At 52.3% G+C, this 13253-nt stretch overlaps 1 protein-coding gene across 1 annotated transcript; it reads right to left on the bottom strand.

Annotated features, from left to right (window-relative positions):
* Positions 1–5177: 5177 nt before the first annotated feature.
* Positions 5178–13109, bottom strand: CCDC183 (coiled-coil domain containing 183). Its single transcript, XM_026050153.1, has 14 exons — positions 13043–13109; positions 12421–12542; positions 11934–12011; positions 10998–11165; positions 10731–10835; positions 10083–10205; positions 9532–9660; positions 9245–9302; positions 8844–8944; positions 8355–8515; positions 7789–7954; positions 6425–6547; positions 6065–6161; positions 5178–5314 (listed from the first exon to the last, which is right to left on the bottom strand). Exons 1-14 carry the CDS (start codon positions 13107–13109, stop codon positions 5178–5180), a joined length of 1635 nt encoding a protein of 544 aa, XP_025905938.1.
* Positions 13110–13253: the final 144 nt, after the last annotated feature.

The raw sequence follows: 13253 nt of genomic DNA, 5'->3' as shown, positions 1-13253 counted from the left end.
GGAAGCTGCTACAAGCTTTTCTCAGGGTAAGTAAATCATTTTTTCCAGTGTTACTAACAGTTATTTTGGATTCCAATCAAAGGACTATGGAACTGGTTTCTCTTGGCCTACCAAAAGCCTCCTGCTAGGAGCTTGTACAAGGCAGCCCTATGCAAATATTTATCTGTGGCCATTTTCAGCCTCATACCTGACCATTCCATGGAATGCCCATAAGTATTTATGTTATGAGATCTAGAAAGCGACTCCTCTTCACCTTTTCCTAAGCAGTTATCATTTAAGACCATTTGTCCAATCTTTGCTGGTCTCAGTCCTTTTTTCCCTGTGAGTTAGGAAGTCCAGGTSTGTTTAACTTCTCCCCACATGGAAGCTGGCCCAAGTATTTGATCACCTTTGTCATCTTGCTCTAATGTTCTCTAGGTCCCTTTTGCATGGGTCTCTCCAGGCTGTCCTTTCACTTCTCTTTCCCRGAGTGAGGTGATGCAATTCCCTCTACTTGTGAGAGCACGAAGCAGATTTAGGGTTAGGGCTTCTACCTGGAGCAGTAGAAACCTTTGCTCTTTTTGTGTACAAAATGTTGATTTTCTTGGAATCATCTCTCATGTCTCTGTTACTGTTGCAGGATCCAGAAACCAAGGATTTGGTTATTTCAGGCAAAGAAACAACACCTTGTTGGAGGCATTCGACTCTTCTCTTTGTGTTTCCGCAGTAAGTAGTTTGCTTTTCTCGTGCTTGGTAGCTGGAGGTAGCACTGCGGTGCCAGGCTTTATCCGCTTTGGAAGTTATTTCAGACTAACTTTTTTCAAGAGAATGGATCATGGTGAATTCTACGTCTTGTTCCTTGCATTTGAWTAATTTAGGATGTGTGTTTTCATGCTGAATGGTGACTGTGCTTTACATTTTTAATTTAAAATTGCAATTTAGGCCTGAGAGAATTTAGACAACATTTTCCATAAGGCTTCTCCTGAGTGTTCTCTTTCTTTTGGGTAAGATTGTAGAAGTATTTATATATTAGGAGGAGTCTAGTGTTTGTAAGTTGATTTTTAAAAGCAAAATATCTCTTAGAGGATGGAACAAACACTCTATGCCTACAAATCATGATGCGAGGGAGCGGGCCCCAACAAAATAATATGCCTGTGACACTGCCACCTCTTTTGGGAGATTCAAGTGCATAAATGGTATCCAAAATGAGCTGTTTCCCACGTCCAAGTGGTGGACAAAGAGATATTTATTGGAAAAGTGGAAGTCTGAGTCAAGAGGGCTTCTGCAGAGTTTTGCTGCGGGTTCAGTGCTACTGACTTGGTTCCACTAATGACAGAGGTGACAAAGATTTACACTTTACAGATACACTGAGATCAAAGTGGGACAATCTGCAAGGCACTTGGTAGATGAGCTTAGACTGCAGAAGGATGTTGGCAGGTTGCAGGAATGGAAGGTAGCCTGCTCTTCATAGATGTGAAGAGGACTAGAAACTGCGTGGAGGAGGATTTGTGTTAGACTTTCTCACAACAGAGACAGAGAGGCATTGGAGCAGACTGATGATGGAGACCCTTCTATCCCTCCAGCCCAAGTGCTCTTGGTTGTGTCTCTGAGTTTCCCATCAGAGTCCTCAAAGATTATTCATATTCTGCTGTGGAAAGCTATGGGCTTTCCTGAAGATCTCGATGACCAGATCAGGTCAAGGCAAGCTGAAATGTGGTACTTTCTTTAAATTATTGTTGTCCTTTTGTTCCCAGATATGCCCATGAGCTGGCACGAAGAAATCCAAACGCACATTTGGTTCCTGAATTCCTAAAATCCTTCCAGCAGAAGGCAGTGGAAAAAGAAGACAGGATGGCCTCCACAATAACTAGGGAACTGGACTATTTTGCATGCAAGGAGAGACAGAGAGAGCAGGGTTTGTATTGTCTCAGGAAGAGACAAATAAAGGCACTGAGGGGGATTTTATGGATGTTTTTAGCTATCTAATTGGAGGATATCAAGAAGACAGACACATCCTTCTTGGAGGTGCCCAGTGAAAGGGCACCGCAGGAACTGTCAAAGTGAGTCACTGTGGAAGATTCCAGGGCAAGCCAGTCCTCCAAACATCAGTTGGTTTTGCTGAAGGACATTTTACCCCTGAATTCTGTTTCCTGGCATATATTTGTTTGTTCAGACAGGAGTTGCACTTTAGGAAAATCCCTTGGCTCACTGAATAGCTAATTCTGCCTGGAGCTGTGGGCAATCAAGGGGTTGGCACGTCTCATGGAACCAATGTTCTTTTAATTGATTGGAAAAACTGACCTTGGAGAGGATGAAAAGGAGGCTCCTAAGCTGTGCCAAAAATTTGTTTTGTTTTGAAAGCTACGAATTCCAACTCAATTTTCTTAGCTACTCACAAATTAGAGGAGTTAAGGTGCCAAAAGAGCAAATTGGTATATGCTAGAGCAGGACATAGATCTCAAAATGGCTGCCCTCAAGGAAAGTTCTTCCCTCAATAGAGACCTTGCCAGGTGACCACCTCCTTCCAGCAAGTTCCAGAGCATGGAAGAGGTAAAGCAGAGGACGTGAATATATCAGGGACCAGTGTTGCCTTGAAGAGAGGAGGAGTTGGATGGGGTCCAGTGGGAGAAGGGGCCTAAGACCTCATGAAAAAACAAGGAATTGGGTGACAGCTCAGATAGTTTTATCACAGACTTGAGCAGATCTGCATGTCGTTCTTGGTTGAGGTGTTACAAAAGAGGTTATTTTCACAAAATTCTGAAGAATTTTCTTGTTTCCTGCTTCCAGGGAGCCYTCAGTTCCCGTTTTACCACAAGAAGCTGCCTCCCATTCCTGCAAGTGATGTGGAGCAGAAGGAAACTAAGGAGGAAAAAAACAAAAAGGGCTGCCTCTTCTTTCAGCGTAAGATCCCCCCCATCGCTCCAGTCCCTGTGGAGACCAAGGCCAAAGGAAAGCAGAGCGAGTGTGTGTACAGGTGAGGACGGGGGAGGTGGATCGGGGGGATGTGGAGCACTGTCACATCTAGGCGCGAGCCATTCCCTTTGGGCACAGTGTCCATCTCGAGTCTGAAGGGCTGTTAGCGCATGTTGCAGTGGCTCCTGTTTCCTTGAGGAATGTCTAGTGTGGAGAAGGGTTTTGTGAGACTCTCACACCAACTTCATTTTTATTGTGACTCTCTTTCCATGGTAAAGCTTTCTTTGGTGGCAAACTGGAAATTGCCATTCCAAGAATTTAGGATAGTTTTCTGTTGCTCTTTAGGTTAATATGAAGAGATTTTTTAAAAATTATTACTGTTTTTGAGAGAAAAATGCTCAGGACCTGTAACAATTTCATGAGAGAGGGAGAAGATGTCTAAAGGCTCTCTAATAGCTTCTGAAAGATGCTAGTGTTTGCCTGAGATTTATTCAGCTCTCTCGGTTGGCCCCTAAGGTCAACAAGAACTCACTGAGACATGATTAAGTGCRCAGGAGCTTTCTGTTTTAATGGGAAGAGGGAAGCTTTACAGGGGAAAGAGGAATTCAAAATGTTGTATCCAAAGAGACCAAGAAGCTCTATTTGCACTTTTTTTAAAAAAATTAACTGGAAGTCTTTATTTTACAATAAAACCTGCTTGTGTGGGGTCTCAGCTTCAGACACAAATGAAGTGCCAGAAACAGACAACTGCTGGGACAGCTGTTCTCAGGGGGTCATTTTCTCCCTCTTTCGCACTGTCCCCCCCCTTGGTGCTCCATTTTGCACCCCTTACGTGCCGTATTTCCTACCACCCCACAGTTGTTAATGCGGTTGCCAGGAGAYGATACTACCTCCAGGTATCTTTTACTGCAGATGACAGTTCATAGGGTGGTAGACGCGAGTGTCCCGAATGTCGCCAAGGCAATGCAGTGGCACTGCAGAGAGGCAGAGCYCAGGGCCACCCCTCTGTTTCTCTGGGGCACAGTCAGTAGGATACCCAGTTCTCCTCTGGAACTGGCTGCTGCAGAAGCAGGCAGCACCTGTGAGCCTGGCCTGGCCTGCTGTCTCCTCTGGTGTTCATACCAACTCATGCAGTGTGTATTTTCAGATTCCCACTGCCATGTTCGGGCAGCTCCTCGCAGCAGAAACCTCCTCGCTCCAGACCCCAGACTGCACACTCTGTTTGTGGTGGGCGTGTGGGAACAGGACAGATACACGATGTGGACTAACGCGAGTATCAYGAGATATTTAATTTCAAAAGAGCGTGGCTGTATGGATACTGTTTTATAAGAAGCTCCATTAAGAGGTGTTTTCTGATACATTTCATTATTTCTACAATAATGTCAAACCTACAGCCTTTCGAAACACATCACAGCATCCAATGTGATCTGCCAGGCMCCCCGGAGCCCTGGCAAAAGCAGCAGTTCTTTCCCGTCCCTTTCCCCTATCCTGTCACAAGTGATGCCAGCATGAGGCACAGGGACACACAGATACAGCGAAACCCTGGTGTGATGCTGATGTCACATCAGCACGAAGGACCCAGGCCCTGGCCTGAGGTGATTCTCCTGAGTCACCAGCAAGGACTATAGTGTCCCTGCCAGAAGGTTCTCTGTGCCATCTGTGCCTGGGGAAACAGCACCATCTATTTGCRGCATTGTTTTACGAGTGTCTGTCACTGTGAGCCAGGCCTGAGGATGTGTGCTGCTCTATCCAACACCTGGGAAAGCTGCAGCGTGGAGAAGCCAAATCTGAGCTGTGGGTTGTGTGTGGAGGTGGCATCCTCTCCTTTCTCAGGTCATGCTGGGTGACCCACGGTGGACATTACATTCATGCATTTCTCTGCAGCCTAAAGCTTGTTCCTGAGTTTAATGTGTACAAGTTGGAGCATGTGAATGCAGGGAGGGCTGAGGCAGGAATGGTCTCAGTGATGATGGGACAGTGAAATTRTAGCTGCCGTGACAAACTCTATTTCACCCCATTTCACCAAGAGCAAGCTTGCCTAACCTTGAATCAAACAGCCCTTGTATGCAAGGAGTTTGAGCTCAAAAATAATGGCCTATATTGTATGAAAGCCCTGACTCTCTTTCTCCTGGCCCTGCACTGCTGCCTTGCATTTTGGGCTGTAGGTGTGATCCCACTCAAGATCTACTGCCCCTGATCCCCTTCGGTTTTCTGCATGGGCTTGGAAGGAATAGAAAAAGATCTGCTCTATTGTCTGGGGGGAGAACAGTGGTTTGGCTGGGGTGTCAAAAGCCTTTGGGGAACGACTGCTGCTTCTTCTTGCCACTTTTCATCTTGCTTTCAATGATGCGCAGCCCTTGCTTCTTGATCTCCTCCCGGGTGAGAACATGGCCATGGTCTTTGTCAGCAAAATCAAAAGCATCTGGGTGAGAGAGCAGAGAGGTGCTTGCTGTGGAGCAGCTGCCGGGCCGCATCTTCTGTGCCTGGTGGTTGCATCCCTGCCTAACCCTCCTGCACACACTTCCACCTGCGTTTTCCATTGCAGAATCTTATATGGGTCTGCCCAAGCCTGACAACACTATTGCCCCCTCTCTGATCTGGATCTGTCACTGCTGGCTTTTCCCCCAAAGCTCTGGGTCTAGAGCCACAAGGTGTGGGCACAGTTTCCATTTAAAACAACAACAAAGTATATTGAAGAAAACTCCAAGTCTCCTCCCAGAGTCCATCATGAGGCAGACATGGGAGGAGTAAAGCACTGGTGGTTATTTACAACCAGGTGATTTTAAAGACCGTAGCTGCCTGCAGGTCTGAAGAACATTTAGGATGTCTCAACTGAGACTAAGAAACCCTGGTCCAGTGTGGCTAATGAATATGCACAGCTCTCCCTCCTTCTTTCAYAGCATCTGTCCTCCTTATCTGCTGCTATTGAGGACTCGGTGCACCACAGGCTGCCTCTGTTCTCCCACATCCCCACTTAAGACCACCACCCACACCTGGGCCTCTGAGCCAGGGTCAGTCCAGGCTTCATCTGGGGGAAGTTCACAGGTCCAAAACTGCTGGGATCCTGGGAGGCAGGCGCGGCTGCTCAGAAATCCCAGGGGACAGGGCTTGTGGCAAGAACTGTGGGACAGCTCCCTTCTGTGCCCACCCCTGCTTGCAAAGCTCTTATTACCTTGAACRCCCATGCCTATATCCTCCAAAGAAATCCTCAGGTTCTGTGGCTCCTCCTTGGTCGTTTTCTCCAGAAAATTCCTGACCTTCACAAAAGTCTGTAAAAGACACTGTGAGTTATGTGYTGAATGGAAGTGTGTGTTGGACCTTCAAGGGTGTCTCACTTTGCTTTTGTCCTTGAGAAGGACAAGGGTAAGGGTACAAGAACCAGGGCTGCCCTTAGCCAAATCCCTCCACAGCTCTTCCCCAGGGAAAAGCTGCATCCTCCTCACAGGAAGGACAGTTTGGGAGGACCCACCTGTAAAGAAAGCCCCACATGGGTCCAAGCAGATGGGCAGCTCAGTCAGAGCCCCGAATGTACCTCATTATCCTCATCCAGGCTCTGCTGGGCAGGCAGGTTGGTCACAAGCTGTGCCAAATGCAGCAGCTTCTTCTCGCAGTGCTGCAGCTTCTCATCCGTGTCCCTGGGCTCAGCAGAAACATCCTGGAGGCAAACAGAGGGAGAAGAAGAATTATATGGAGGAAGATGACCTAGGCAGTGCTTTGCGTGACTTTTTGACATGTTCCTGCACCTGTCACTGCGCCCCAGGTATTAGCCCCATGGGTCCTGCACCAGCCAGGATGGCAGCAGAGGATGGGGCAGCAGGAGCACGTGCGGGAGCATGAGGAGAGGGGAGGTMTCCTGGTGGTCCATGCATCCCTGGTCCATTGTTTGTTGCCCGTTTCCAATGCTCCTGTTCTGCCCCATGTCCTGAGTGCGAAGCAGCAGAGAGCAGCTCCCCCTCAGCCCTGAAGCCCTCAGCTCTAGCATCCCATTTCCAAGCAGGAATGGGAATCAGCCCTTTCCTCCTCAGCTCTGGTTCTGTGTAATCTCCCCCAGGACTGGCTGTGTCCCCCTCTCCAGGACGCCTTTGGAGCCCACTTGCAGACCCTTCTTTTAGCCCTCCTGCCTGGAAAGAGCCCAGCAAGCCACAGGAGACGTGCAGGTGCAGCAAGAACCATGGAGAGCTGCAGCCGGGGGGCTGGCACAGGAGGAGAGGGAGGAGTTGCCTCCATGTCTCCAGGACAAGACAGCATCACAGCTGCACACAGAGTAAGATGTCATSAGCTTGACCAAGTGCCCTTACTCTACTGGCTTGGAGCAGGTTCGCACTGCTGGTGTTGTCTGTCCAGAGACTGGGGAGACAAACTGGAGACCATGATTCGAGCACATACCCAATTCCACCTGAGGGCTGCTCGGCCCGGATCAACGCTCCAGCCTTGCCTGTTGCTGCGGTGAACRCTGGGCACCATCAGGCTCAGATGGTTTAGATTCTGTTTGCACTTGTGTGAGCACTGATGCTGGCCCATTTCCCCAACGAAGTGCCGGAGATGGGACGTGGCTGACCAACACCAGCTCCAGTGTGGCTGGTCCTGTTCAGGGCCAATCCCCAGCTCAACTGGGCTTTTTTGCAGCCCCACAGAGGGCCTTGGGCTCCCCTTCTCCCATCTCCTTCATACATGCCCGCTCCCTGGAGGAGCAGAAGCGAGTAGATAAGGGAGGACCTTCTCACCAGCCTCACACTTAGTAACAGCAGTAGTTCCAGGAAGGCTTTTGATGACCTGCACCTCAGCCTGATTTGCTTTCCCTCATCCTGTCACACCCCCAGGAAGGTCTTTTGGGCAGTACCCCTGCTCCTGTCACCCTGCTGGCATCTCCCAGCTTTCTCGGCATAAGGTCAGTACCTGGTCAGGCACAGTGATGCCATACAGGCGAATGAAGAGGTTATCGATGCCGTTTTCAAACATGAGCAGGAGCTCCTGGTTCTTCAGCATCTGGGCTTGCATCTGCTCAAGACGGGCCTCTTCCTGCTGCAGATTGATCTTCAGCTCTTCCTCAAGCTTCCTAGAGCTAACCAGATTGACCCACACTTGTCCATACAAACGAGCACAAGCACAGAGACAGCCAAAATACTGCAGAAACAGCCCAGGTGCCCCCTCCATAGAGCAGAGGGCTATCTGCTCACTAGAGCCTGGTTAAGATCTGCTGATTTGCCCAGGCAGGTTGGAGGACACATCAGGCTGCACAGAGATGGGAAAACTCCAGTAACACTTTATCCACCCCGTTGTGCAAGGGGCCGGGCTGGCTTTGGAGGACTGTACAGCCTCAGGTCCTGCTGCTGCCCACTCCCTGGCCTTGCAGACACGAGGATCTTGGATGTGCCTCATTGCCCCATGTCCCCACAGCCACAGGATGAGTCTTGGATACTCTGCTTACTGCTGTGGCAACACCGAGCCAAGGCCACCAGTACCTGATTGCACTTGGGGGCTGGTGGAACTTCAGCTCAGCCTGTTTGAGCTCCAGCTCCTTTAACTTGTCTTTCAATACCACCTTCTTCTCCTCGCACTCCTTGATGTGCTGCTGCAGGTCTACCGTGGATTTCTGCTGAGCCAGAAGCTTCCCAGCAATGTCCTGTCCAAAACAGGAGAGCAAGAGGGATCAGACCACTGTGCCATAGGCCTCAGGACATGGAATAAGGGCAGGTTCTCCTTCCTGGGTCTTGGCCTCGGGGATGTTTCTTTCACTGCAGCTTGCAGGTTCATAGCACAGAGGAAAGCAGCTYGTCTTTGTCACAATAAGGACAAGGGCTTTTGGGGGGCTCAAAGGACAGAGATTCCCCCTAGATAAAATGAAATACAAGCAGAGGCAGCTCAGATCCCAGGGACAAGAGCCTGGCCTGGAGCTCCCAGCACCCTCCCCTCAGTTGGAGCAGCTTTTACTGGAGGCAGCTTTACATTACCCAGAGACGGGAGCACTGCACCGCAGACTTGACCTTCTCCACCTCTGCCGTCACCTGGGCCTGATGTTCAATTTGGGATTTGGTAGCCTCCAGTTTGGCACCTGGATGTGAGGAGGACACCACAGGGAAGGACATTTATGGCAGAGAGGCTTGGTGGCTGTAGGACATAGAGATGGGGCATCAGAGAGTGGTGCGAGGAGGGGCCCCACGTGCACCAGAGGATCCTGGGGACAAGAACAGCTGCTCCAGCTGAAGAAAGAAGGGGGAGATCTCACAGGAGGGGCCAAGCAAGCAACCTCGGAGCTGCAAACAGCCCTGTACAGCCTGGGGCACAGCAAGCACTTGGGGCTGTGGTGACGGCCCCGTGTCCCARCCCCTTGCGCACCCCTCGAGGCACTCACCCATGGTCTCCTGGGAGGTCAGGGGTGGGAAGTCCACGGCGAGGTCACCCTTGGCTTGCTGCAAGGACATACAGTGAGACCCCGCTGAGCCAGGATGCCAGGAGGGCTGCTCCTAAGGCCCCYGTTTCCCAGCCCTGTAGCCTCCTCCCGCACTGGAGCTCTCAGCAACGTGACCATCCCTGCCTCAGAAGCGGCTAGATCCCGAATCCCTCAGGATGGCTCATGCCCCAGCCAAGCAGAGCCTCAGGGCCCCGTGTCCCCACCTGCCCTGGCCTCCACCAGCTCACCGCTCTCCTGTGCCTTTCACTTGCATCCTTGAGGCGGATTTTGTCGATTCTCTCCTTTTGGGCAGCCAGGGAATGGTCCCTGAGGTTTCTCTCCATAAGGAACTGACTCTCCAGGTTGGCCAGGTTCATCTGGAGCATGTTTGAACAACCAAAGAGAAACAGTTGTCAAAGCTAGGAGGGACCTTTGTGAGCAAGTTAAGCCACGTGTTGAAATGCAGCCGCTTCTGGGACAGCAAGAGTCCAAAATGACCTCCCACGTACCAAACAGTGTRGGAGAGTACAGAGGGGCAAGGAGGGCTGGAAGGATGGAAGACACTGGCTTTTCCCACTGCTGGTACTTCTGTAGGCTGCCCCCCATCCCCAGGKGAGCCTTATCTAACAGCAAGATAAGGGAGGAGGGCAAGGACATCTGGATACTGTGGGCAAGTCCAGCTCAGTCTCTTCTACACTTGATTGCAGGAAGAGTCAATGGCCTGGGAACCCAGTGCAGTCCATGCTGGGTCACCGTGGGCTCTAGCTCCTGGAAGGGGTGTCCTAGGCCTAGGCCTCACCTTGGCTGTGTCAGTGGCTTTGAAGGCATCCAAGGCCATGAGCTCCATGCCTTTCAGCTCCCCCTGGTACACCTCGACCATCCTGTCCAGGACATTCAGCCGTAGGGGCAGGTGGGCCAGCTCCTAGGACACACACAGACTGTCAGGGATCACCATTTCCTTCCACAGGAGACACAGGGATGTGGAGATCAGCAAAGCCGATGTAGTGCACACAGATATGCCCTGCATGAAGATTCCTGGTCCAGGACATTCAGATGTAGGACAAGCAGCCCCCGCTCCCTTCTCATCCCGCATACAGGTCCAGCCCCACTGGAGCCAGAGTCAGGAAGCAGAATTCCCTACTCTTCCTCATGAGGACCTGAAGAAGCTGTGAGGGTGCAGCTGGGACATACCAGCACCCACAGGCAAGCAGCTGGATCCCAGGGGAGCGAATCTCCACCAGATGGGTTGAAGTAGAGCCTGGCCAGGTCCTCATGTTGCATAGCACCTCCAGGCCTGTGCTGAGGCCACGTACAGCACTGGCCATAAAGCAGTCCGCTTTGCAGGACCTCGGGCTCTCTGAGCAGTGCCTTCAGCACCCTGCATGCACCTTCCACACTAGTGTGTCCCTTGGTACATGGAACGGTAGGATGCTGAAGGAGAGCTCACCTTCTTGAGGACGTCCCGCACTGCCAGGTACAGCGTGGTGACCTTCTGGCCAGTGCGGACTTTCATGAGAGTTTTCTCAATGTTGTTCTCCAGCTGGCGAATCATCTGCATGAGAGATGGCTCCTGTCAGGGGTGTCCCACAGAACCCAGACTGCTGAGCCCAGCAGCTGCCTGGCTTTCTTGGGAGAGCTGAGAAGATGCTGGATTAAAACCTCCATGTGGCCACTGGAGGCTGTGGCTCCTGCCTTGGGAGCAGACCACACGTACCTGCATCTGGGCCTGTTGCTGTTTATCACCAATTTCTGCCTCCGTCAGRTGCTGCAGCTGCCTCTGCAGCTCTTCCAGGGCCCTGTCCCGTTGCCTCAACTCATAGAGCAGCATGTTGCACACATTCACGCGGTCGAAGACGTCGTTCTGGAGCTTCTCCCGGGCCATCTGAAAACACACGCGAGGGCTCGCAGGGCTGCAGGGAAGGGTCACGAGGCACCCGCTGGGCAAGGGCAGGCTCTGGGGTTCTGCCAAGGCAAAATTCACCCCAAGTCAGGCCCAGTCAGGTGCTTCTCCTGGCACGGCTGCGTCCAGGAGAGCTTCGCTCTAGGGCAGCCTGGGGGTTGGGGTAAGGAAGAGGCTGATGTTGATGTCCCTTTATAGCAGCTGTGAATCTGGCTTAGAAACTGCAGAACACAGACCTGGGAGTGAAYGTCAATAAAACAAGGAAATGCCCCAAGCTGGAATGCATGCTGGAAGAGAGTGGAGGTGCAGCTCTGTTCCTGCAAGATTATCCCTTTGGGCAAAGGGGGTTAATCTGGGCTTTCCCCACAGCTCCAGAGCTGCCTGTAGCTCCCGTGGATTTATCAGCAGGCCATAGCTTAGGGCCAGGAGGTGGAAGGCAGAGACAGCCCCGCACATCTGTGTGGCCCTGGGGATACTACTTAGGACAACCAGGAGGTCTGTCGGGTCTGCTGGGACAAAGGACCTGCCCACAAAGCTAAAGGAGGAGATCTGCTGATTGAGCATTTCTGTCCAGTGCCCATCCTGTGGGACTGCACATGAACACCCCATGTATTAAGGCACCATTCCTGAAGGACCACTGGCACAAAGGGATATCCCTAAAGGCCCCCATCTTGTGGACTTATTTTCCAACCATCCCTCTAGCTCCAGTACCTTTTGAGGGGTCAGAGCCAGACAGCACTAGCTCCTTACCTCTACTGTGCTTTTGGTCAAAATGATGTCCAAGTGCTTCTGAGCTCGGCAAGCTTCAGAGATGATGATCTGGTCCTGCTGTGGGCAGGAGAGGGAATGTCAGTGTCCACAGAGGAACTATCCCCGATGCAACCTGTCACTGCTGTCCTGCCACAAAAATTACTTCTGGGGAGGAGCGTCCTGGAGCTCCTGCTCCTTGGAGCAGCTCTCAAAGCTGCTATGGGGCTACTAGAGCATCACGCCTGACCCTCCATCAGGACCTGGCTGTGAGGATCTTGCTTCAGCTCAGCCCACAGCAGCAAGGACAGGGCAGCTTGGCTTGGGCCACTCTGCAAGCCAGGAGCTGCTGAGCCATCCKGGACCCGCATTGTGCAGGAGCCACCCCTGGTGATAGGAGGACATGGGCAGTGCCCATGGCTGTAGATGGCCACAGGCTGGGACACGGGCTGCTGGCACAGGACACGGCAGGGCACACGGGCACAGGTACCTTCTCAGCAATGCCCAGGGCATTGATGTCATCCCGCACGGTCCCACGCAGGCAGGGCAGCAGCCCTCTGTTCTGGATGAGCTTCTCCTCGGCTGACTGCATGAAGAGCTTCTTCCCTTGCTCTGAAGGACATGAAAGGGCTGTTGGTGCCACGCAGTGATGTGCTGTCCCCATCCTTTGACCCAGGCAGGCAGAGTGTCACCCGACTCGCCCACTGCTGCTCCCCAGCCTCGCGCAGAGGCTCAGTTGGCATGAGGAAGCCCAGCAACACGTGATGTTGGGCTCACTCCTGCTGCTGGCACCCAGGCAGTGCYGTGCACATACAGACTGGGTGCCAGTGGGGCACCTGCAGCTGACCCTAACACAGCCCTGCCCCAGAGACAGATCCCAACCAAGCACAGACACAGCAGCCTGCYTAGGACCCCTGGCATGACCCTCCTCCAGGAGATAAACATGTCTCGGAGACAGATGACTGTTCAATTGCCTTACCTCCTTCCTGGAGACCATCATTCCAACCCCACTGCAGCCCAGTGCAGCCCCCTGAGCCCCAGCCTGCTTCCCAGTGTCCCACAGCACAACCCACATGTGTGGGGACATCCCACCGAGGCCAGGGGCGCGTCACCTTGCAAGGAGATGATGGTGCGCAGCTCCTGGATCTGCTGGTTGATGTCCGCCCTCTGGTCCTGCATGGTGGCAGAGGTCCCACCACAGCCCTCGAGCGTCTCTGTGGGCACCACAGCTGCCGTGGCCCTTCCGCCCCGCGGACACGACGCGGCCGCCGCTTTGTGAGGTCACACGGAGCCCGACCACCATTCCAGCCCCTGCACGGAATC

This window comes from Nothoprocta perdicaria, unplaced genomic scaffold (genome assembly GCF_003342845.1).
Source record: "Nothoprocta perdicaria isolate Ctin4 unplaced genomic scaffold, notPer1 scaffold_66, whole genome shotgun sequence".
NCBI classification, from domain to species: Eukaryota; Metazoa; Chordata; class Aves; order Tinamiformes; family Tinamidae; genus Nothoprocta; species Nothoprocta perdicaria.
The sequence above is the reverse complement of the archived record's forward strand: the minus strand, read 5'-3'. Positions and strand labels throughout refer to the sequence as shown.